General features: G+C 44.4%; 1 protein-coding gene across 1 annotated transcript in view; it reads right to left on the reverse strand.

Annotated features, from left to right (window-relative positions):
* Positions 1–26,527, reverse strand: part of scap (SREBF chaperone) — a 211,039-nt gene that overhangs the window by 46,121 nt on the left and 138,391 nt on the right. Inside the window, 6 exon segments of the mRNA XM_084336159.1 lie at positions 842–927; positions 1,587–1,908; positions 1,910–2,143; positions 6,694–6,809; positions 7,225–7,426; positions 23,622–23,771. Coding sequence (XP_084192285.1) covers positions 842–927; positions 1,587–1,908; positions 1,910–2,143; positions 6,694–6,809; positions 7,225–7,426; positions 23,622–23,771 — 1,110 coding nt within the window.

Here is a 26,527-nt window from a genome sequence, read left to right on the forward strand (position 1 = left end):
TCTTTATCCATGGAATAATCAACGTATACAAAGCATAATCCGTGCCTGGGAAGGCGGGCTGTCGTCGGTAGAATAATCCGGTATACAGGTCCACTCGCTCGTCGGCTCTGGGGCTCCTCGGGTGCAATCTCACATGGGGTCGATCATCCTGGATAAACAGCCAGTTTTCTGCCCGAAACGATGGGGTGCTGACTACGGTAGTATTCTCACCGCACGAAGCACTATATATTAACAGACTATTATTAGCTTAATAGACTACGTCCAACTCGACGATATAGTGCCAAATATGACTATTCAAATATTAATATACACGATGTCTCAATACCGATGGTAGGCCGAACTTGGCCTTACTCCCACACGTGGCATCGCGGGGAGGCTTTACGTCTGTGACTCTATTGGAGGGTAAGAAACTGGACTGAAAAGGAAGTCCTACTTTAGTAGCGCAGTATATATACGCACTATGAACAAATAGTCCCATTAGTGGTGCGGTAGCCAGATTCCTACGCGGAACTAGGACTTGTTCGTACATGTTGAGCGGTACGTTTGAACTGGGTCTGGGGGGTATGGCAGCCTGGCACCAAGGTCTCGACCAATAGTAGAATGGAGACTATTATGGGATGTTCAGTAGGCTAGAATGGATATTCAATGCATATTGTACAAGGAATATACAAGGGATATCAGGGAATATTAGAGAATATACAAATACAATTAAATATATATATATAAATAAATATATATATTCGGTTTAATCTGGCCCTTCACAACACACATACTGTACCAGATCATACTCCAAATCTTTCCACAAAAAGTAAGCTAACCTGAGCTTGTTTGTTTGTGTTACCTATTGTTGTGGAAGGCTAGGGCTGTGATGCCCGAGACACCGTCTTCATTACTGCAGCGTAACGATCCTTCCACTGCATCCCAGAGCTACAGATATAAAAATAAAGGAAATAATAAATAAATAAATAGATAAATAGTACATAAACACATCAATAAACCCTTTTACTCTTTGTAAACAATAGAGACATTTTGGCTCTGGAAGTCTCCAGGGACAGTCTGGATGAAACCATGTGACATCAAACGACCTATCCTTGCTTTCAGTTACTGTACCTTTGCCTAGTCAAGCACTTTCAACCAGAATGTCCTTGGACTTGTTGCCACAGAATACTATGTGTAAAAACAGTGTAATAAGAGTCTAACCAGGTATGGCAGGGCATTAAACACCAAGGATCCTTACCCAGCTCTAATGCTCACTGCAACAGAGAAAATGTGCACTTTGGAAGCGGAAGCAAGAGAGTTCTGCCTACAAGAAGGCAAAAAAGAGTCTTTGGAGCCAAGAACTCAGCCCCCTGGGAAGTAGTTTCCTCTACATGTTCCCTGACATCTATGATACTCTATGATAGTTCCTGGTTTGAATAATCACACAAATAAATCTTTTCAACCGCTTTGTAATCTCAAGAGATGGTTTCTATGTTGCATAGTGGCAAATTAATGTAAGGTTAGGGTTAGAGACCAGAGGGAACCCTCTGAGCACCAAAGTGAGCTGTCGGAGTTCTCTGTATCATCCTGATGCTCATCTTCCTCACCTCCAGTTTCCCGCTGCTCCGGCCTGCTGCTATCAGATTCCCCCTCAGCTCCAGGGCCCACACCGAGCTGTCCCAGTCTGCCTGTCCCCCCACCGCAGAGGCCTTCTCTTGGGCTTGAGGTGCCGAGGCATCCCCGAGGCTCCTTCTCCTCTGGAGGAGAGCTCCCGTGGGCGGGGAGGAGGAGGCGGAGGAGGGAGAAGGGTAGGCAGAGGACGATGGGGCCTCATGCTCCATGTAGGCCCGTTCCACTAGGCCCCCGAAGTCAAAGCCTTCTCTGGGCAGGGTGGAGAGGTGGGAGGGGGGGTCGGTGGAGGGGTTGAGAGACAAAGTTGGTGTCTATGAGGGGGGTGAGGTCAGGGTGGTCGTTGAAAAGCGCAGGCCGCACAGGGGCGGTGCGGCGCCTCAGCGGGTAGCCGTCGTCTTCAGACAGGCCGTACGCGCCACCACCGGAGGGATCGCGACCTTCACAGGACAAGTTGTCAGGCTCTGAAGCCACGCCCACCATATCCCACGTGTCCCGCTGTTCCCAGCAGCCACTGCTGCTGCTTCGCCTCAGCCTGAGGAGGGAAAGACACAGAGAGAGAGAGAGAGAGAGAGAGAGAGAGAGAGAGAGAGAGAGAGAGAGAGAGAGAGGAGAGAGAGAGAGAGAGAGAGAGAGAGAGAGAGAGAGAGAGAGAGAGAGAGAGAGAGAGAGAGAGAGAGAGAGAGAGAGAGAGAGAGAGAGAGAGAGAGAGGATAAGCGGTTCAGTATTCTGAGATGAACTTAAGATCCCTCGGGTGATGGTATGCATGTCATGGAATTTAACTGAAGCATATTTGTTGAAATGGCCTGGAAGCTGACATGTTGAATCCAATGCGACTTTGAGCAAAACTTTCTAAGATGTCAGCGGCCAGAAAGTTTAAGTTCTAACAAGTTTAGTTTAGTGTTTGACAAACAGGTGGCACAGATTTTACATTTAGGTGATATAAAATGCTTCTGAGTAAGTCAGTAAGGCTCAAGGGATCTTAAGTTCATCTCACTCAATGTTAATTTGCCCGGCTGTGATACATACTGTAGCTAGTAGGGGTGGAACACATAGCTGTCAACATTGGGATTTGAAAAAACTGGATATTTCGCCCCGCCCCCTTCCCTCCGGCACGACCCCTCCCAATGTAGTCTCCTCCCCCTCGTATGTATGTATGTATGTATGTATGTATGTATATATATCTATATATATATATATATATATATATATATATTATTGTCTGCACTGCGCAGCCGTGGAATCGCGAGGCCATAGATTTAGGATAGAAAGGGCACATTGTGGTGTATTAATTTGGGATTAGGATTTTTATAACATTGACACAAATTAAAGAATATTTACACTAAGTTCTCTTTTACCTCTTATTTAATTAATTCATTAATTTAATTGTAGGCACTGTTTATATTAGCCCCTTTCGTGACTTTCGGTTTGCAAGCCTGTGGCTTTTGTGACCGGAGTCACTTGCCCACCCGCCCCGATCACCCAGTAGCGAAACGACCAAGCGTCGTCAAGGGGCTCGCGGTGTGTCAAGAATACATCAGATCTGAATTTCAAAGATACCCAGCGTACAATATGGGTCTAACACAGCTTCACGATGGGGTCTGGAAGCTCGGAGTTGCTAATAAACAGTTTAAAACATTGTTACTCGACGAGTGGTATTTACAGACCGAACGTCCATCTCCGCCGTTGGTGTCACAGCGCATGCGCACCATGCCGCGTTCACGTTACTGGGAAGAAGCGGAAGAACCAGTTTCCGACTGGGAAAAACCATTCACGTCAGCCTCCTAGTGGTAATTCCTACTAGGACATATGGGATTCTTTTATAGACCCCATATCTCCCACTTCGCGTCACGAATTGCGGAAGTATGGATGTGGGCGTTTCATCCATAGATATATATAGAGTCAAAGCGTGAAGGCTTCCTAGTTGTAGCAACGAGATGTCCTCTGGTTCTTCCGCTTCTTCCCAGTAACGTGAACGCGGCATGGTGCGCATGCGCTGTGACACCAACGGCGGAGATGGACGTTCGGTCTGTAAATACCACTCGTCGAGTAACAATGTTTTAAACTGTTTATTAGCAACTCCGAGCTTCCAGACCCCATCGTGAAGCTGTGTTAGACCCATATTGTACGCTGGGTATCTTTGAAATTCAGATCTGATGTATTCTTGACACACCGCGAGCCCCTTGACGACGCTTGGTCGTTTCGCTACTGGGTGATCGGGGCGGGTGGGCAAGTGACTCCGGTCACAAAAGCCACAGGCTTGCAAACCGAAAGTCACGAAAGGGGCTATGTTTATATTGTACATAGTCCTGTGTGTTGTATATTGTGTCCTATGTTACTTTTGTGTTTATTGTCTCTTTCTATATACACCGTGGGAAGGGGGGCACGTAATTGAATTTTTCTGTATGTCTTGCACAAATTGGAAAATGACAAAGTTGACTTTGACTTTTAACATGCGTATAATAGTGTCAGACACTAATTGTAATGTTAAAAACGGATACTGCTGTAATATAAAGTGAAATTCATCTCCATAATACCCTCCAAAGTAGGGTATTATTTGGACTAAAGAATGGTGTTGTCTCACCCTACTCGCATGTTGAGGGAGAGCACCATACATTATACACTGAGAAACCACGAGAGTGAGCTCTCCGGGAACAACCCCACTTTGCCGGCATGTTGCATCTACACTGCGGGAAATTCAAAAGAAGAAAGAAGAAGAAGAGCTCATCAAAAGAACTGCGGTGGGCAGTAATATGCCACGATGAGTCTACACGGCCGGAAATTCTAAAGAAGAAGAAGAAGAAGAAGCTTCTCTGCCTTTTGTAGGTAGTTGTAGAATGTAATACATTTCGCGCTAAACCCCTCCTTTATCCGGGCGCTGTTCTTCTTCTTCTTCGGGTCACAACAGTTTTCCGGTCTGACTTCCTGTGCTAACGTTCTAATCTACACTGCTGCCACCTGTCGTCACGGAGGGGAATTGCAGCCATTTTGTAAAATTTAAAAATTTAAACAGGAAAAATACGGGAACGGGATGACGGCAGGAAGGAAGGTTGAAATACGGGACAATCCCGGGAAAACGGGATGGTTGACAGGTATGTACGCATTCGAACCGTACACCGTTCGGTACGACCTCCACGGTTCGCGTCTATGCCAAATACAACGCAGTTCGGTTTCCGAACTGGCTGGTTACCCACCTATGGCTAGTGTAGCGTGTATACACAGCTGGGGGCTGGTTACCTAACTACCTATAGCTAGTGTAACATGTATACACAGCTGGGGGCTGGTTACCTAACTACTGTAGCTAGTGTAGTGTGTATACACAGCTGGGGCCTGGTTACCTAACTACTGTAGCTAGTGTAACGTGTATACACAGCTGGGGGCTGGTTAACTACCTATAGCTAGTGTAGTGTGTATACACAGCTGGGGGCTGGTTACTTAACTACTGTCGCTAGTGTAGCGTGTATACACAGCTGGGGGCTGGTTACCTACCTATAGCTAGTGTAGTGTGTATACACAGCTGGGGCCTGGTTACCTAACTACTGTAGCTAGTGTAACGTGTATACACAGCTGGGGGCTGGTTAACTACCTATAGCTAGTGTAGTGTGTATACACAGCTGGGGGCTGGTTACTTAACTACTGTCGCTAGTGTAGCGTGTATACACAGCTGGGGGCTGGTTACCTACCTATAGCTAGTGTAGTGTGTATACACAGCTGGGGGCTGGTTACCTACCTATAGCTAGTGTAGTGTGTATACACAGCTGGGGGCTGGTTACCTACCTATAGCTAGTGTAGTGTGTATACACAGCTGGGGGCTGGTTACCTACCTATAGCTAGTGTAGTGTGTATACACAGCTGGGGGCTGGTTACCTAACTACTGTAGCTAGTGTAGCGTGTATACACAGCTGGGGGCTGGTTACCTACCTATAGCTAGTGTAGTGTGTATACACAGCTGGGGGCTGGTTACCTAACTACTGTAGCTAGTGTAACATGTATACACAGCTGGGGGCTGGTTACCTACCTATAGCTAGTGTAGTGTGTATACACAGCTGGGGGCTGGTTACCTAACTACTGTAGCTAGTGTAGCGTGTATACACAGCTGGGGGCTGGTTACCTACCTATAGCTAGTGTAGTGTGTATACACAGCTGGGGGCTGGTTACCCAACTACTGTAGCTAGTGTAGTGTGTATACACAGCCGGGGCTGGTTACCTAACTACTGTAGCTAGTGTAGTGTGTATACACAGCTGGGGGCTGGTTACCCAACTACTGTAGCTAGTGTAGTGTGTATACACAGCTGGGGGCTGGTTACCTACCTATAGCTAGTGTAGTGTGTATACACAGCTGGGGGCTGGTTACCTAACTACTGTAGCTAGTGTAGCGTGTATACACAGCTGGGGGCTGGTTACCTAACTACCTATAGCTAGTGTAGTGTATACACAGCTGGGGGCTGGTTACCTAACTACTGTAGCTAGTGTAGTGTGTATACACAGCTGGGGGCTGGTTACCTACCTATAGCTAGTGTAGCGTGTATACACAGCCGGGGGCTGGTTACCTAACTACTGTAGCTAGTGTAGCGTGTATACACAGCTGGGGGCTGGTTACCTAACTACCTATAGCTAGTGTAGTGTATACACAGCTGGGGGCTGGTTACCTAACTACCTATAGCTAGTGTAATGTGTATACACAGCTGGGGGCTGGTTACCTACCTATAGCTAGTGTAGCGTGTATACACAGCTGGGGGCTGGTTACCTAACTACTGTAGCTAGTGTAGCGTGTATACACAGCTGGGGGCTGGTTACCTAACTACTGTAGCTAGTGTAGTGTGTATACACAGCTGGGGGCTGGTTACCTACCTATAGCTAGTGTAGTGTGTATACACAGATGGGGGCTGGTTACCTAACTACTGTAGCTAGTGTAGCGTGTATACACAGCTGGGGGCTGGTTACCTACCTATAGCTAGTGTAGCGTGTATACACAGCTGGGGGCTGGTTACCTACCTATAGCTAGGACTAGTTACCTACCTATCTACCTTGATTTAGTCACGTCAGCAGAGCATGATACTTGTCATATTAAGAAGGCCTCCTACCCCTGGTTAGGGATGACGGTCAGGCAGTCTCCAGTCTGAGCGTCCCACACCCGGATCTGGCCCGCCAGACAACAGCTGGCCAGCAGCATGCCGTCACTGGCCAGACATTCAATGTCCTGCAGGAGGTGAGAGACACGAGAGGACGGCGATTCAAATTTTTATTCAAAATCCAAAATGTATCCAAAATACAGTCAACACGAGGAAGGTTTGCCTAATTGATCTAAAAGTGAATGAATCACAGCTTCTGATTACATTATGAATGGATTGAAAATACATTTTAACCCTGGTCTGAAGGGACACTGGTAAGACTAAGGCTTGTATGAGATAATTAAAAAGGCCTGGTGGTTCAAGACACTGTCCTGCATCTGGAAGGTCACAAGTTCAATCCCTGCAGATAGCTAGTGTTCACTCCAATCAATGGGTCCTTGAGCAACACAGCACATGCTCAGAGGCTGGCGCCACTAGCTCGGACCCCTCTGGAGATACCTTGTATAATAATCTATAATGTGTGTACATGATGTGTCATCTCACCATGCTGTGGCCACGCAGCAGGAGTGGGGAGATCTCGCTGACGGGGGGCGAGTAGCCGTAGTCGTCACAGGGCAGCTCTCCTCTCCTCCTCCTCCCGTGAGCCACGCCGTTCTGACCGTAGTTACGAGGACAAAGAACACGGTACAGACAGAACAGCAGCAGCACCAAGAGGACCCCAGCGGCCAGGCCCAGAGCTGCAACCCTGCAGAGAGAGCGAGAGAAGAGAGAGACAGAGAGAGAGACAGAGAGAGAGACAGAGAGAGAGAGAGAAAGAGGGAGAGACAGAGAAAGAGAGACAGAGAGAGACAGAGAGAGAGAGACAGAGACAGAAAGAGAGAGAAAGAGAGGGAGAGAGAGACAGAGAGAAAGAGAGAGGGAGAGTGAGAGACAGAGACAGAGAGAGAAAGAGAGAGACAGAGAGAGACAGCGAGAGGGGGAGAGAGACAGAGAGATATAGAGAGACAGAGAGAGAGAGAGAGCGAGAAAGAAAAAAAGAAAGAAAGAGAGGGACAGTCAGAGAGAAAGAGACAGAGAAAGAAAGAGAGAGAGACAGAGACAGAGGAGAGAGAGAGGGGGGAGACAGAGAGAGAAAGAGGGAGAGAAAGAAAAAGGGAGATAGACAGAGAGAGAAAGAGAGACGGAGAGAGACAAAGAGAGAGCGAGAGAGAACAATAGATAGATAGAGGTAGTGAGAGATGGAGATCACTTCATTCTCAGTCAAAACCTGAGAATAAACCATTACAAAAATACAAAGTCGATTCAAAGCAAATAGACCAATATTCCACTTCCCTGGTGAGTGACTTCAAGCCCTCCATATATCACACTCCACATGGGAAGCACATGACGCATACACTACTGTACCTACCTTAAAAAAAAAAAGAAAAAAAAAGCACTATACCACTAGTAGTGACTAGGCCCCTGTGTAAAAGCACAATGTAAAGGCCAGTGTATCAGAGTGCCACCACTGCCCTCTAGTGGCAACAACGGGAACTGCGGGCTCTTGGCAACGGGGACCAATAGTACCCAGCTGCAGCCCCGGAGACCAGCGCTTACAAGCCCCCGCACATACAAGCCCGCACATAGCAACCCCTCGCTTCCATTGGCTGATTTTGGTCACGTGATTTTGGCACGTTGCACTGCGGGATTGATTGATTGATTGATTGAAAACTTTATGGTGACGTGATTTTGTGTCACGTTGCACGTTGCACTGCGGGATTGATTGATTGATTGATTGAAAACTTTATTAACAGATTGCCGTATGATTTGGGTCACGTTGCACTGCGGGATTGATTGATTGATTCATTGATTCATTGATTGATTGATTGATTGATTGAAAACTTTATTAACAGATTGATTGATTGATTGAAAACTTTATTAACAGATTGTAGAATGGGTACACGTGACCTGACCGATTGATTGATTGATTGATTGATTGATTGAAAACTTTATTAACAGATTGCAGAATGGGTACAGTGACCGATTGATTGATTGATTGATTGATTTATTGATTGATTGAAAACTTTATTAACAGATTGCAGAATGGGTACAGTGACCGATTGATTGATTGATTGATTGATTTATTGATTGATTGATTTATTGATTGATTGATTGATTGAAAACTTTATTAACAGATTGCAGAATGCAGTACAGCTCAATACACACAATTGTTAAGGGGATGCAGACCATGCAGTACTGTTACATTTGTGACATACAGTAAATATATACAAGGGGGAGGGAACTGTACATTTATGATGAATTGAAAATGGGGGACCCTGATGTAAACAAGACGGAAGTCTTTCTCTGGTCTGCATCCCCTTAACAATTGTGTGTATTGAGCTGTACTGCAGATATATTTCAATTGCCTTACTTATTTACATAAGTATTATAGGCCTACAGCAGTATTGTACAGACAGTCTGTGTGAAGTCTGTGTGGTTATCCAGCTGCACAAAGGCAGAGCAAGAGGCTCTACAGAGGGTGGTGAAGGCGGCAGGCAGGATTGTCGGGACTCCTCTATCAAACATCACCTCCGTCTTCACCTCCCGCTGCCTCCACCGCTCCAAGTGTATCATCAAGGACCAGTCTCACCCAGCACATCACCTCTTTCAGCTCCTTCCCTCAGGGAGGAGATACCGGTCCATACATGCCAAGAGTTAAAGATTTAAGAACAGCTTTTTCCCCCAAGCAGTCAGACTGTTAAACGCTCATTGACTGTCCCCTCACGTGCACCATGCACTTACCTGGACTTGATAATCACTGTTACCACTCATCATGCACTTTATTTAAAATATTCTGTTATGTACAGTGTTATATGTGTTTCATGTATGTATATATTGTACTACGGTCTGTGGGAGCTCCCCTGAAATTTCACTCACGGTCATATAAGAGTTTTAATGTAGACGGTTTTATTAATGAAATGTTGGGTATAAACTGGGAGGAGGTATGTTGTGAGGATGACCCAGAGGTTGCACTGGACTTATTTATGTCAGAAACAAATCAGCCCCATGGATAGATAGTAGCTTTTAATGAATTTTAATGAATGAGAGAGACATACTGTAGCCAAAAAAGCATCAGTGTGTTCCAGTTCTGCAGATGACAGACAAAAGTACCGTTCCTTACGTAATCAAGTCACAAAGTTAAATAAGGTGAGAAAAAGGGAATATTTTAAACCATGGTTATATGATGTGAGAAATGATGGTAAAAATCTATGGAATGTTTTAAATCAAATTATGGGTAGAAAATCCAATGTCTGTACACCTTTTGTTGAGTCATATGGAATTGTCCTAACCAAACCATGTGATATTGCCAACCATTTTAATGATTTTTATGCAAGTAAGATATCTCAGCTCAGGCAGGGAATGCACATCTCAAACAATACAAAATCAAATGACATAATTAAGAATATCATAATGAAAGATAAAGGGTGTACATTTGATTTTCAACAGGTTGAGGTTAGTGATATTGAAAGGTTACTCCAGGCTCTACCTGACAGCAAGTTAGCTGGCACAGACAACTTGGATAGTAAATTATTGAGAATTACTGCTACGATCATAGCAAGTCCAGTGTCATATTATTAATAGATGTATACAACGTATATGTACATTACATTTTCTATATTAGGTCTGGAGTTGCCCTCATTAAAAACTGATTTGGAGTCTTTGGGTAAAGGAGTAACCTTAGCCTCCTTCCATATCTTTGGACATAGTCCCACTTGTATACATCTATTAATAATATGACACTGGACTTGCTATGATCGTAGCAGTAATTCTCAATAATTTACTATCCAAGTTGTCTGTGCCAGCTAACTTGCTGTCAGGTAGAGCCTGGAGTAACCTTTCAATATCACTAACCTCAACCTGTTGAAAATCAAATGCACACCCTTTATCTTTCATTATGATATTCTTAATTATGTCATTTGATTTTGTATTGTTTGAGATGTGCATTCCCTGCCTGAGCTGAGATATCTTACTTGCATAAAAATCATTAAAATGGTTGGCAATATCACATGGTTTGGTTAGGACAATTCCATATGACTCAACAAAAGGTGTACAGACATTGGATTTTCTACCCATAATTTGATTTAAAACATTCCATAGATTTTTACCATCATTTCTCACATCATATAACCATGGTTTAAAATATTCCCTTTTTCTCACCTTATTTAACTTTGTGACTTGATTACGTAAGGAACGGTACTTTTGTCTGTCATCTGCAGAACTGGAACACACTGATGCTTTTTTGGCTACAGTATGTCTCTCTCATTCATTAAAATTCATTAAAAGCTACTATCTATCCATGGGGCTGATTTGTTTCTGACATAAATAAGTCCAGTGCAACCTCTGGGTCATCCTCACAACATACCTCCTCCCAGTTTATACCCAACATTTCATTAATAAAACCGTCTACATTAAAACTCTTATATGACCGTGAGTGAAATTTCAGGGGAGCTCCCACAGACCGTAGTACAATATATACATACATGAAACACATATAACACTGTACATAACAGAATATTTTAAATAAAGTGCATGATGAGTGGTAACAGTGATTATCAAGTCCAGGTAAGTGCATGGTGCACGTGAGGGGACAGTCAATGAGCGTTTAACAGTCTGACTGCTTGGGGGAAAAAGCTGTTCTTAAATCTTTAACTCTTGGCATGTATGGACCGGTATCTCCTCCCTGAGGGAAGGAGCTGAAAGAGGTGATGTGCTGGGTGAGACTGGTCCTTGATGATACACTTGGAGCGGTGGAGGCAGCGGGAGGTGAAGACGGAGGTGATGTTTGATAGAGGAGTCCCGACAATCCTGCCTGCCGCCTTCACCACCCTCTGTAGAGCCTCTTGCTCTGCCTTTGTGCAGCTGGATAACCACACAGACTTCACACAGACTGTCTGTACAATACTGCTGTAGGCCTATAATACTTATGTAAATAAGTAAGGCAATTGAAATATATCTGCAGTACAGCTCAATACACACAATTGTTAAGGGGATGCAGACCAGAGAAAGACTTCCGTCTTGTTTACATCAGGGTCCCCCATTTTCAATTCATCATAAATGTACAGTTCCCTCCCCCTTGTATATATTTACTGTATGTCACAAATGTAACAGTACTGCATGGTCTGCATCCCCTTAACAATTGTGTGTATTGAGCTGTACTGCATTCTGCAATCTGTTAATAAAGTTTTCAATCAATCAATCAATCAATAAATCAATCAATCAATAAATCAATCAATCAATCAATCAATCGGTCACTGTACCCATTCTGCAATCTGTTAATAAAGTTTTCAATCAATCAATCAATAAATCAATCAATCAATAAATCAATCAATCAATCAATCAATCGGTCACTGTACCCATTCTGCAATCTGTTAATAAAGTTTTCAATCAATCAATCAATCAATCAATCAATCAATCAATCAATCGGTCAGGTCACGTGTACCCATTCTGCAATCTGTTAATAAAGTTTTCAATCAATCAATCAATCAATCAATCAATCAATCAATCAATCGGTCAGGTCACGTGTACCCATTCTACAATCTGTTAATAAAGTTTTCAATCAATCAATCAATCAATCCCGCAGTGCAACGTGCAACGTGACACAAAATCACGTCACCATAAAGTTTTCAATCAATCAATCAATCAATCCCGCAGTGCAACGTGCCAAAATCACGTGACCAAAATCAGCCAATGGAAGCGAGGGGTTGCTATGTGCGGGCTTGTATGTGCGGGGGCTTGTAAGCGCTGGTCTCCGGAGCTGCAGCTGGAAGCATCTCACGGGGACACCTGTAGTAGAGGAATGTGACGTTGCCATGACAGTGTGACCTGACACAACAGTGCGACCGGCTCTGCCTGAAATACTGGCTTCTCCCCCCGCTTGCATTCACTTATTCCCATGGGCGGGTGAATAGCGCTCCCTATGGAGGGAGCCTCAAGGAGACCGAGGGCCAACAGCAGGCGATGTGTGCATGATGCACTTAGCACATGGAAGCTAAGAGCATAAAAAAATATATAATAATAAATCTCCCCTTTCTAGCTTCTGTTTTATTGCCCTTTTATTTATTTTTCAGAATGAACAGTGATGCTACAACAACACAGGACAGACAATACATAAACATAATATTAGCATGTATTCCCGGGAATTACATACAATCAGTCAGGTATGGAAAAACAGCTATAGTATATTCACCATGGATCCAGCCCCAGCACATCTTTTGGTACGATTCCAATAGTTTTGAATTGCTCTTTCTGTCACTCTGTATAAGTGTGGATGTGTTCACAGATGCATGGGTATGGAGGAACTCCGGGAGGCATCTGTGTGTGTGTGTGTGTGTTCACCTCTTATCACACTGTCCTCGTCTATCTCAGGGTCACTGCTACAACACAGTGCGTCGGTCTGGGTTCATCCTTGACTGCTGTGACGGTCATGACCTCGCTCTCCCTTCAGGTGACAGCCTTGGCGATACGGAGATAACAGCGGGCCATCTAACCTGACACTTCTCCCTCACACCGGAGCGCTCATAAAGTCTGCACGTTTGTTACAGGGGGGTGACTCATAACAGCGTTGGCTCTGAGGAAGACACAAGTCTATTATCTAGACGTCAGTCACCCCCCCACCTGCAATAAACGTGCAGACTTTACGAGTGCTTCACTGTTGAAGGGACCTGGTGAAAAGCCTTGTTTACAGGTCCTCTGTCGTTGAGCACCAAAGGCCTCTTATTCCAAACTTGGCTGGAGCGCATTGGACTTCACTTTGGGCACACTCCCTTACACCTCACTGCTTCCTGTTCGGATCGTTGGTTTGTGTAATGGTGTTTTTGGATGCGATACTAGAGTATATTTATGTGTGCTCTATTTTATTAAATTGCTTTTATTGCCACTGCCTTGTATAAGGGCACCTCAGCATGTCCCTGCCTGCTTAAATTAAGGATGGATGGATGAACCAAGAAATTAAAGTGGTGAAGACAATCAGCTCCCAGAAATAATCAGGGCCTCAGACTCCATTACTGTTTTTTAGGGGTGACCCCTATTAGTCGACTAATCGGTCGAAAGGAGCCGTAGTCGACTGCCAACCTCTTAGTCGGGAAAAAAAAAAAAAAAAAATTATCATTCTTTCCAAAAGAAAAGAGGCCTAGAAGCGTGGCTAAGGCTAATGGCACGCATACCAGAGGCTAACTGCCTACGAAAACAGGCACAGAGGCACTAAAAGAGGATTTCACCCATCTAATGAACACACTAGACTAGACAAATATCAAGATGTATCCATCAGTGGACCAATTGCATGCTTTTGCAGAGGACAAGAAGCCTTCAGTCGACTCCTTCAGACATTAAGCACCCCCACAGCCCAAATGGAATGATAAAAAAAATAAATAAATAAAAAAAATATATATATATATATATATACATTTTTTTAGTCTACTAATAGTCGACTAACGGCAAATTTTGGCCAATCATAGTCGACTCTTCCACAGTGCTGTTCTCCAGGGTCCTGATGTGTTTTACTGAAGACACATCTCTTCCACAGTGCTTTTCTCCAGGGTCCTGATGTGTTTGACTGAAGACATCTCTTCCACAGTGCTTTTCTCCAGGGTCCTGATGTGTTTTACTGAAGACACATCTCTTCCACAGTGCTTTTCTCTATGGTCCTGATGTGTTTTACTGAAGACACATCTCTTCCACAGTGCTTTTCTCCAGGGTCCTGATGTGTTTTACTGAAGACACATCTCTTCCACAGTGCTTTTCTCCAGGGTCCTGATGTGTTTTACTGAAGACACATCTCTTCCACAGTGCTTTTCTCCAGGGTCCTGATGTGTTTTACTGAAGACACATCTCTTCCACAGTGCTTTTCTCCAGGGTCCTGATGTGTTTTACTTACATGCTTTCCTTGGCCATTCTATTTTAAATGTATCTGCTTTTTAATGTTTTAGTATGATGTATATTTCTTATTTAGTATGCCACGTTAAAACACCCTGAGACTATATTGTATTCCAAATTACAATTCTATAAATAAAAATCATTATTATTATTAAGGCTGTACTATAACTGTACTATGAGGCAATACTATATCCCAAGGTGCCAGCAATTTTATTTCTATTTATCAAAATATAAGAAATCAAATATAAGAAAATATTGAAGCGTTGATTTCCAGGACACATCTCAGCATATTATTTTTATTTTCATGAAAAACATCCATAAAGATGATTGATCAATACAGCGTGTTGCTTTTCACTCCATGAAGATGATTGATCAATACAGCGTGTTGCTTTTCACTCCATGAAGATGATTGATCAATACAGCGTGTTGCTTTTCAAAGCAGATGATTGGTCAATACAGCGTGTTGCTTTTCAAAGCAGATGATTGAATTGTAATCTAAATGTTGTTATTGGCAGCCGTGTCACTGTGGTTGAACTGAACCTTCACTCTCTGCCTACATGTTGACCACACAGGATACACCGTGACTAAACACACCGTCAGCATCTTACGAGCAACCCGTCAGCCAATCAGGTCCAGCCAGTGGGCGGGCGCTGTGTGTGTGTGAGAGTTAATATTGATAAGAGGAGCAGAGAGGACATTATTTGTATCCGTCCGTCTCTGTGTTGTTTAGTTCAGATAAGATAACCATCAACCCAGTGGCAGACTGCACGTTATCTCACCCTGACCCATACACACAGCCAGGGGGGGGGGGGGGGCTTAGCTTATTCAAGGGTACTACGACTATGCTTGCACCTCGTACCAAAGCACCTCAAAAGGCGCTAAAAACAAAATTACAAACATCACAAAACAAACTGGTCAGACTACTGCTTGACCTTACTCCTAGAACCCACCTCACCCCTGCCCACTTTGACAACCTAGGATGGCTTAGAGTAGACGACAGAGTACAGCAACTTGCAATGGGCCTGGTCTACAAGATACACTACACGACTAAGGTACCCATGTACATGTCAAAATACTTCCCAAAGGTCAGTGAATACCACGACCACAACACCAGGGAGCTCGACAAATCATGTTAAACCCAGATTCGGCTCAAACAAGGGACTAAACAATTTATGCCACATCAATGTGGAATGCCCTACCCACAGCTGTAAAGGAAAGTGAATCACTCCCACTTTTAAAACCACTCTCAAGGAGCACCTACGGGAGACCGCAATTTGAAACTGGCCCCTGTAAATGTCCTAACTCAACCCCCTCCAATGTAAATGTCCTAACCCAATAATACACAAAACCCTCTTCTTGGGACCAAGTAAGGTTGTGTCGATAATCCAATGTACAGTTACTGTCTGAACAGTAAGTTACTTCTTCTGTCTGAAGAAACTGTTAGGAACCTGCATCGCCTTGGCCTCCTTCACTTAAGCCTTCTGAAAGGACTTACTGCAGGAGGGACCTTGAGGTAAAATGTCCACTACGCTGTCACTAGACAGAGGCAAATAGCAGTAACTGCACTAGGGCTGCAACTAATGACTATTTTGACAGTAGATTAATCTATTGATTATTGAAACAATGAATCGGATAAAAATCAAGAATTTTCTTGATCTTTCAAACAACTTATAAACAAAAACCTGTTTAAGACTTCAGTTTCAAAGGAGCTGCACAGTTTAAATAATAAAGAAACACATAAAACACACTCTTACATCACTTACTATACATCAAATGGCTTCAACAACAGGCCATGGAGGTGTAGCATAACATAGACCCAACTAATTGTTGCCAACTATTCATAATCAATTAATTGTCTAGTTATTGTAGCCCTAAACAGCACGTATGAGTCTTGAAACGAAGGTTTTATCTCCTGTCCCACCAAAGATATTGTTTGTATAAAAAAAGATAGTATATAACATTGTTAACCTCTTAACACATTGAGCGCCACAAGCTTCCCCCATCCTTCATTATCTAGCGCCAGCTTTTCATGACTATTTTCGCGATATTTCACGATCTTTGCGGAGCTATTGTATATTCTATATTATAGCTATGGAGACAATAGTATGGCTCATTTGACAGACACTATTTCTAGTCCAACATGTCCAACAATATACTCGTTATCACCATACATAATGCTTATATTGAAACACGTTGATATTAGGGCCGTTCTTTCAACCTAAAAGTGCACTTTCTTCAACCTCGCACCTAAATTCCTTAGCAACCCGTGTTACCAAGTAAAGAAATCACAGAACGATAGCCAGTTAGCCAGCCAGGTACCGACGTTAGCTCTCAGAACGATTAGCCACGTTAGTTAGCCAGCAACCAGCCAGGCAGAGACGTTAGCTCTCAGAACGATTAGCCACGTTAGTTAGCCAGCAACCAGCCAGGCAGAGACGTTAGCTCTCAGAACGATTAACCACGTTAGTTAGCCAGCAACCAGCCAGGTACCGGCGTTAGCTCCCGGAACGATTAGCCACGTTAGTTAGCCAGCAACCAGCCAGGCAGAGACGTTAGCTCTCAGAACGATTAGCCACGTTAGTTAGCCAGCAACCAGCCAGGCAGAGACGTTAGCTCCCGGAACGATTAGCCACGTTAGTTAGCCAGCAACCAGCCAGGCAGAGAGGTAAGCTCCCGGAACGATTAGCCACGTTAGTTAGCCAGCAACCAGCCAGGCAGAGACGTTAGCTCTCAGAACGATTAGCCACGTTAGTTAGCCAGCAACCAGCCAGGCAGAGACGTTAGCTCTCAGAACAATTAGCCACGTAACCCCTGCTGGCGCGTGCTGTGCACTACAATCAACTCCGTGTCTGTAATAGCAGTCTGTGACGTCACGGTATTGAGAATCATACCGGCGGGATCTCGAAATATCCTGGTATACCGTAATACCATCATACCGACCAAGCCTAGTACACATGTACCTTTACAAAATTATCAAGGGGGAGGTAGTCTTACCCAGAAAATGCATCATTACAAAACGCTTGGTTTATGTCCGGTAAAGTAAGACACTGATCGTTACATAAACATGTTTCAGGTTCGGTAAAATAGACATAGGGTCCTTACCTTAGCCAGAAGGTAATCCAAAAAGAATAATTCCAATGATCCCATCGGCGATCGCGATTACTTGTTTATATGGAATTACACGTGTTTACGGGACACTATAGGTTTTGAGGCGAGCAGATCTGCTAGCGATCGCTTTGGAAGAGCTCCCCCTCAGAGCAAGTCTCAATAGTCCAGTTCATTCATTGGCTCCCCTGATACATTTATTTCTGAGTTCAAAGGGTAGGTGATACTGCCACCTGGTGAGATTCGATCGGCATTGCAATTCCAACGTAGGCAAACAAGCCAGAGACGGCTAGAGTGATCCGGATGATCGTTTAGAACGGGGATCAAAGGAAAAAGATCAAAGGATCTAACAACTTATTATTACGTGTTTGGCGCTCAAGCGTTGGCGGTGAAACACGTAATATTATGTGTTTGGCCCCCAATGAGTTAACAGGCAGGCAGAAAAGTGGCAATTTCTTTACTTGAACTTGAGGACTGCATACTTTTTTTGCAAAGTTTAGCTTTATACTTATAGCTCATGCATAAACCTGGTCTCTTTTTAAAGATATTTAAAGAACATTCCGAAGTTACTAATGCAAAAAAGGAGAATCACGTTTAGTGCTAATGAAATAGAGTAACAGAGGTTTGAACTTGAACTTGTGTACTCACATTTTTCTTTAGTGGTTGCAAGATTCCATATTCCATTATTCCAGCATAGAGGTATGAGCTGGAATACACTGCGGTTCCAGTACAGGTAAACATTTTATAAAAATCAGTTCAGAAATGAGTCTGAGAGAGGTTTTAGTAAACTGACACGAAAAAAAAAATCCATTTCTTCCATCAACTGCCCTGCGTTCTGAAGTCTGAGTCACTTCTAATTTTGTCAACTTTCACCTACTTCCTATATTTGCACCCCGCCAACGTGGGGTATTGTTGGAAGCGGACACTCGTTGGCTACAACGCTGACCAACCATTTTCGCCATCAGTGGTGATTGGTCAGTTCTCGAGCGTATACTGCAGCAGCGGAACCTATCACGGTGGTGTAGTGGTTAACACTGTCGCCTCACAGCAAGAAGGTCCAGGGTTCGATTCCCGCTTGGGGGACCAGGTTTCCATGATGCCAGGTACCCAGGTGGGGTATCTCCCAGGCCTTTCTGTGTGGAGTTTGCATGTTCTCCCCGTGCTCGCAAGGGTTTCCCCCCGATAAGATAAACCCAATGGAAAAACATGCACAACAACAGATCGCTAACGCTGTGGCGTCCTTGACGAAGACGGGCAGGAGCACTTGGATTGGTCCCCGGGGCGCGGCTCACGTTGACGCCCTATCTGCTCCCGGCTGCCCATGGGGGGAAGGACGACGGGATGGGTCAAGTGCAGAGACTCAATCGCATCGGCGACTGAGAAAAAGACAATGCATGTGTGTGTGTGTGTATCCCGGTGTGTGTGTGCCGCTCCAATTGCATGTCCAGTTCGTTGCATGCCGAATAAAGACCCCCTAAATGAGGTCCTGCATTATTATTATTATTATTATATTATCAGACCCGGGCCGGGGGGTGGGGTTACATGACCGGGCCCTTTAAAGCCAATAAAGCTAGACATTATATCGGGAGTCCGGGGTGCCGACGCGCGTCCGGGGTGGTAATCTGACGCTTGTGCGTAAAAAGTCTAAGATTACAATTTAAAACAATGTTTGAAAGAAAACTAACCAAAGAAAAGGTGTAATATTTAAGATTTCGTTTCTACAAAGGGTATAGAAACGAAATATATACGTAAACATAGCCTAATAAAATGACTACATTTCTGACACACCATTCACCACGGACCACAAGAGCAGCTCGTGGCGATGTCCCGACTATAGTGCTCTCCTGGGCAGCTTGGTGTAAACTCCTCATCCTTTGCTTGCAGTAGTGTGTTGGGGTGAATTGCCTCAAACATGTTCACAGTTGCATTTAAACTGGTGAATCTTTGGGACAGTTGCTGGATGATTATATCGAGACATGCATTGAAACGTTCACCCGAAAGTTTCTCTCTGCGTCAGTGAGGCGGCTGTCTTCAGAAAGTTCATCAAAGTGACGCTCAACTTTCCTGGCCCTGGGTTGTTTCAAACTGTGTTTGACTTCCCCATTTAGTAGCCAGGGCAAGAGTGGCGGACTTCGCCTCATCAAATTGTCCCCTATAGGCTACTCCACCAAAACACTGATGGCATGTTGCAGTAGAGTAGATGCTTTGAGAATATCCACGTCTTTTGCAACAAGCGCATCATGGCGAGATGACCAGCGAGTGGGACATAAGCGCTTTAATGGGATACTACGAAGTAACAACAACCATATCAACATTTACCACAAACTCACGTTTTCTTGTTGACAGTGTGTGTTCGTGATTGTAGCCTACCTGTAAATCTGGCTCACCCCCACTAACGTTGTTGGCGGGCAGGAGGAGAGTAGGGCGGAAAAAAGATACATCTATAGCTTGCACAATTTGTCTTTTCCTTGGTCCCTTTTATCTTTTTCTTTGCGTTTTGTCACTCCACTTTTGTGTTTATAACTGCTCCCGCTCATGCTTAGGCAGTGCTCTGTTGACAAGTGATTGATGATGACGTTCATTTACCTATGATGTTGATGGACGGCTGATGACGATTTTACCCAAAATACATTTGGAGATGGAGACAATAGAAGGGATTCACTTGCAATTTTTCATGTTTTAATGTTAAATGTGAGTGTGAAAATAGCAGCACAAGTTCAACTCATATTATAGGCTACGATGCTTTATACCTAATATATGACCACAAACGTCAGTGCACTCAGTGGCGCGAGGCAGCAGGGCCCGCCTGCGAATATCTCAGGGGCGGAGCCTGCTGCCTCGGCGACGGGCCCCCATTGGGTCCCGACCGTCCCGGGCCCGGGGAGCACCGGCCCTACAGCCCCCCCTGAAGCTCCGCCCCTGGTATACTGTCCGAAGTGGTCATTTCACGCGCTGCGCGTAAAAAGACGTTCGCCTGACATATCGCCATGTAACTCGAGAACCGAGGCACGGAATTGGTCGAGTGAGGTGGCGTTCTAATGGCGGCAAATAGATGTTTCGAACGGTAATATTATATCGTATTATACCAAATATTATATGTTTGGCGAAAAATGCAGCCCGAGCTGGTAGACGCTCGCAAAGTGCCGCAACGTGCGTGCATGGGCATGATGGCCCGATTTCGTGGTAAGAGGTTAATTACTAGGGCTAACCTTCGAATTTTTTTTTCGGGACAGAGATTCGATTTTAATTCGAAGCTTCGAGATAAAAAATAAATAATAAATTTAATTATTATTATTTAAAAATAAAAGATTATGCTGTGGGACTTGTACAGCACTTTGTTCAACTTTGTCAGTGCTGTAAAGTTTTAACCTTTTTAAATCTTAGACAAACAAAACACTTCGCTTTCATGAAATATTGTAAGCAGTCATTTGAGGCTTTATAAAAGCAGCACAATGAACACAAATCTGTCAGTGCCGAGTCCGACCGCATCTTAAATAACAAACAGTATTGCTTGTTGTAGTTAACAAAGAGAGGCAAAGTTGATTTAGCAAAAAAAGAACATTTAATTTTTTTTTTTTAATAATCAAATTTAATTTTCATATTCGAATCCCATGCCCATCGAACGAAGCTTTGAAGCTTCGAAGTATTTAAGACAGCCCTATTAATGACTAAATAATTTAATGTAGTAAGTCTTTAGGGTGTAGTGAGTATTTAAGGTGTAGTGGGAGGGGGTGGTGTTGAGTCTTTAGGTTTCGTGGGAGGGGTGGTGTTGAGTCTTTAGGGTGAAGTCAGTCTTTAAAGGAAAACTCAGACATTTTGGGAAATTAGCTTATTTAACATCTTCCCTGGAGTTCGACAAGAAGTTGCATACCTTTTTTTGTCTCTCTGCATGCATTAGGCTTAGGGAACGCCTGGACCGTTAGCCTAGCTTAGCTTCATCACTGGAAGTTGGTCAGACATTTACCAGAGTGCCCTACAGTCACGAAATACAATCAAAATACAACTCCAAAACGGTCCTTTTTTTTATCCAATTTTTCTCCTTCTTTTTCAGTTTTTTCTCCCATCCCAATTTTGTCGTGCCAATTCCACCCTCCCCTGTCTTGATCGTTGCTTGCATGTGCCCCCCACTGGTCAGTCGTAGGGAGGGTTGAAGAATCTATTGCATGTCCCCTCCGATACATGCAGAGTCAGCCAGCCAGCCACTTCTTTTCACCTGCCAGCGCGGACTCTCATTGGCGAGGTGTAACGTGTGGGAGGCTCACACTACCCTCGACATCTCCTGTCCTTGCTGTGCAGGTGTCCTGACCGACCTGTAGGAGTCGCTGTTTACAACAACCAGATTACCACCCATCGACTCCCCTCCCGCTGACTCTGCCAATTGAGTCAGTATGACGGCCGGCCCAAGCCGGAGGCAACGCTGACAGCCGGATTCGATACCAGTGTCTCACGCGTTGGTGACAAGCGCTTAGACCGCTGCGCCACCCAGCCGCCCTACTCCAAAACGTTCCTGTAAACATGTTGTGACCCGTGTATTTACCACGTCTCCCAGTCACACAAGTCACACGAGTCTCCCAGTCACACAAGTCTCCCAGACACACAAGTCTCCCAGTCACACGAGTCTCCCAGTCACACAAGTCACACGAGTCTCCCAGTCACACAAGTCTCCCAGTCACACAAGTCTCCCAGTCACACAAGTCTCCCAGTCACACAAGTCTCCAAGTCACACAAGTCTCCAAGTCACACAAGTCTCCAAGTCACACAAGTCACACGAGTCTCCCAGTCACAAGTATCCCAGTCACACAAGTCTCCAAGTCACAAGTCTCCAAGTCACACGAGTCTCCCAGTCACACAGGTCACACAAGTCTCCCAGTCACACAAGTCTCCAAGTCACACAAGTCTCCCAGTCACACAAGTCTCCCAGTCACACAAGTCACCCAGACTTGGAGACTTGTGTGACTGGGATACTTGTGTGACTGGGAGACTTGTGTGACTTGGAGACTTGTGTGACTGGGAGACTTGTGTGACTGGGAGACTTGTGTGACTGGGAGACTCGTGTGACTTGTGTGACTTGGAGACTTGTGTGACTGGGAGACTTGTGTGACTGGGAGACTCGTGTGACATGGAGACTGTGTGACTGGGAGACTCGTGTGACTGGGAGATTGTGTGACTTGGAGACTTGTGTGACTGGGAGGCTTGTGTGACTGGGAGACTTGTGTGACTGGGAGACTTGTGTGACTGCTAGACTCGTGTGACTGGGAGACTCGTGTGACTTGTGTGACATGGTAAATACACAGGTCACAACATGTTTACAGGAACGTTTTTGGAGTTGTATTTTGATTGTATTTGGAGTGTATTTCGTGACTGTAGGGCACTCGGGTAAATGTCTGACCCACTTCCAGTGTTGAAGCTAAGCTAGGCTAACGGTCCAGGCGTTCCCTAAGCCTAATGCATGCAGAGAGACAAAAAAGTTATGTATCTTCTTGTCTAACTCTAGGGAAGATGTTAAATAAGCTAATTTCCCAAAATGTCAGAGTTTTCCTTTAAGGTGTAGTGGGAGGTGGTGGTGTTGAGTCTTTAGGGTGTTGTGTGAGGGGGTGTTGTTGAGTCTTTAGGGTATCATCAGTCTTTAGGGTTTCGTGGGAGGGGTGGTGTTGAGTCTTTAGGGTGTAGTGAGTCTTTAGGGTGTCATGGGAGGGGTGGTGTTGAGTCTTTAGGGTGTAGTGATTCTTTAGGGTGTCGTGGGAGGGGTGGTGTTGAGTCTTTAGGGTGTCGTCAGTCTTTAGGGTGTAGTGGGAAGGGGTGGTGTTGAGTCTTTAGGGTGTGGTGAGTCTTTAGGGTGTAGTGGGAAGGGGTGGTGTTGAGTATTTAGGGTGTGGTGAGTCTTTAGGGTATAGCGAGGGTGGGTGGTGTTTGTGTATACTGACTTGTAGAGGGTGAGGTCGGTCTGGAGGTCAGAGGAGACCTTGGGGATGGGTGGCGGGGGGTGTCTCGTATCCTGAGGGTGGCGCGTCTCGATGGCTTCCTGCGGGCTGAGGTGGAGGGTGACAGGAATGACAGGTAGGATGCTGATGTACCTGAAACAGAGATGGAACAGAGATGAGGTCTGAGGCGATGGTAGTTTATACAAAGTATGGTTCTGAATATACAGTTAGGTCTATACATATTTGGACACGAGACACAATTTTGGCCACAATGGATTTGAAATGAAACAATCAAGATGTGCTTTAATTTGAGGGTATTTACATCCAAATCAGGTGAACAGTGTAGGAATTACACGTTTCCCCCATATTTTTTTAAGGGACCAAATGTAATTGCACAAACTAACAATCATAAATCAAATTTTCACTTTTAATACTTGGTTGCAAATCCTTTGCAGTCAATGACAGCCTGAAGTCTAGAACCCATAGACATCACCAGATGCTGGGTTTTTCGTCCCTGGTGATGCTCTGCCAGGAAGGGGTTTTTCTTCACCAGGGAAATAATTCATCTGTCATCCACCACAGTTGTTTTCCGTGGTATTCTGGGTGGTGTTGCTGAGCTCACCAGTGCTTTCTTTCTTTTTAAGAATGTGCCAAACATATATATATATAAAATATATATGACCACATAATGTTTTTACTATCTCTCTGATTGATTTGTTTAGATCTTTCAGCCTAATGATGGCTTGCTTCACTGATAGTGACAGCTCTTTGGAACAAATATTAAGTTGACAGCAACAGATTCCAATTTCAAATACCACACTTGAAATTAACTCTACAGCTGAGCCAATTGTCCAATTACTTTTTGTCCCTTAAAAAGGGAAAGCACATCTTGATTGCTTCATTCATCACAATCCATTGTAGAGGCCATGCCCTCCCTTTGTAAAGTACTCCATCCTAACCCCACCATGTTCCTGTGTAAAGTACTGCATCCTAACCCCATCCTTTCCCTGTGTAAAGTACTCCATCCTAAACCCATCCTGTCCCGGTATAAAGTACTGCATCCTAACCCCATCCTGTCTCTATATAAAGTACTGCACCCTAACATGTCCCTGTATAAAATACTCCCTCCTAACCCCATCCTGTCCCTGTGTAAAGTACTGCATCCTAACCCCATCCTGTCCCTGTGTAAAGTACTGCATCCTAACCCCATCTTGTCCCTATATAAAGTACTCCATCCTAACCCCATTCTATCCCGGTATAAAGTACTCCATCTAACCACATCCTGTCCCTGTATAAAGTACTGCATCCTAACCCAAATTAAACAGTTGTTTTGGAGTTCCAGGATGGTTGTGAATATATATATATATTAGGGGTGTAACGGTACAGGAATATGTACTGTACCGCCTCAATGTGGTCCTCCGGTACAGTACGCGCTGTGCACCGAACGATTGCAACGGTACGGAACTTAAATCCCCCCGTCCCAAATATAACGTGCACAACTAACCGGATGTTGTTTGTTCGTCCCACGCAGCACGCAGCCGCGCAGAGCGAGAGCTGTAATTCAGCATAGCATATTAGCCTTAGTATGTCGAGTGCAATACTAACTGACCAGCCAGAGCTAGAAGATGCTCCCACAACATTCAAGTCTCCCGTTTGGGATCATTTCGGATTCCCAGTTAACGACAGTAATGGACAAAGACGGGGTGGATCGCACTAAAGCTACGGTGCCGGCATTGTTCAACTTTATTGCGAACTTTATCACGCATTTGAAACGGCATCACCCGAATGTGAATATCACTGGTACAGTACAAGGAAGAAACAGACCCTAGTGCAAACCCAGCTCCCCATGGCATTCAAGCAGAATCTCGCTATTAATTCAGACCGGGCCAAAGCAATAACAAACGTCATAGGTGTTTTTATAGCAGGTGTTTTATCTGCGACCATACTCCGTTGTCGAGAACACAGGGTTTAAGCACATAGAGCATAGAGTAATAGAGCCCCGCTACCTAGTTCCCTCTCGTCCGTATTTCAGCCAGCAAGTCATACCAGCTCTGTATAAACAAGCACACGCTACAGTTGTCCATGACTTATCCAAGGCATCTGCTACTGTATATAATAATCTTCAGATTTACTTTAAGTGTTATTAGTAGGTTACAGCAGTAAGCCTTAGTTTGCTCAGTAAATTATGGTCAATTCGTTTTATATTGTTTAATACAGTTAAATAAATAGATAAATGAAAAGCTATTTTTTGTTTTGTATTTCTTCCACCGAAAATCATACCAAACCGTGACTTCAAAACCGAGGTACGTACCGAACAGTGGATTTTGTGTACACCCCTAAATATATATATATATATATATATATATATATATATATATATATATTGTGACGGATCTCCTCCCCCCTCCTTTGGATATGTGAAGGATGGGAGATATGTCCGTCACGGAGGGAGTAGAGTCAATTAGGTAGCTGATTAGTACTGATGGAACACACCTGCACATCATTAGTCCAGCCACATCTCACGTGCACACACCCAGTCCCACACACTACATTAACACTAGGTTAGAGAGGGTTGATTTGAGCGGAGTAGGAGTTGGAGTTGTGGTATAGAGAGAGAGATTGATATTCAGAGTTGCGACAGTGAGAAGTAGTGAAAGGTGAGGAGAAAGCGAAATCTTTGTGTACTGGACCCTGGACTGGCTGAGATTCCCCCTTGTGTACTGACCCTGGACTGGACTGGACGACTACCCTGAATTGTGAACAATCCCCTTTTCTGTCTGCAAGCCTGTTTTGTGTTTTTGACCCCTGGACCGGATCACGACCATTCTATTGCTTTTTCCCTCTGGATTCTGCCCTGATTTCAATAAATACTTGTATTGATTGATATTGCTCGTGTGGACATTCAAATT

Source organism: Notolepis coatsorum, assembly GCF_963971535.1.
Source record: "Notolepis coatsorum genome assembly, chromosome: 19".
NCBI classification, from domain to species: domain Eukaryota; kingdom Metazoa; phylum Chordata; class Actinopteri; order Aulopiformes; family Paralepididae; genus Notolepis; species Notolepis coatsorum.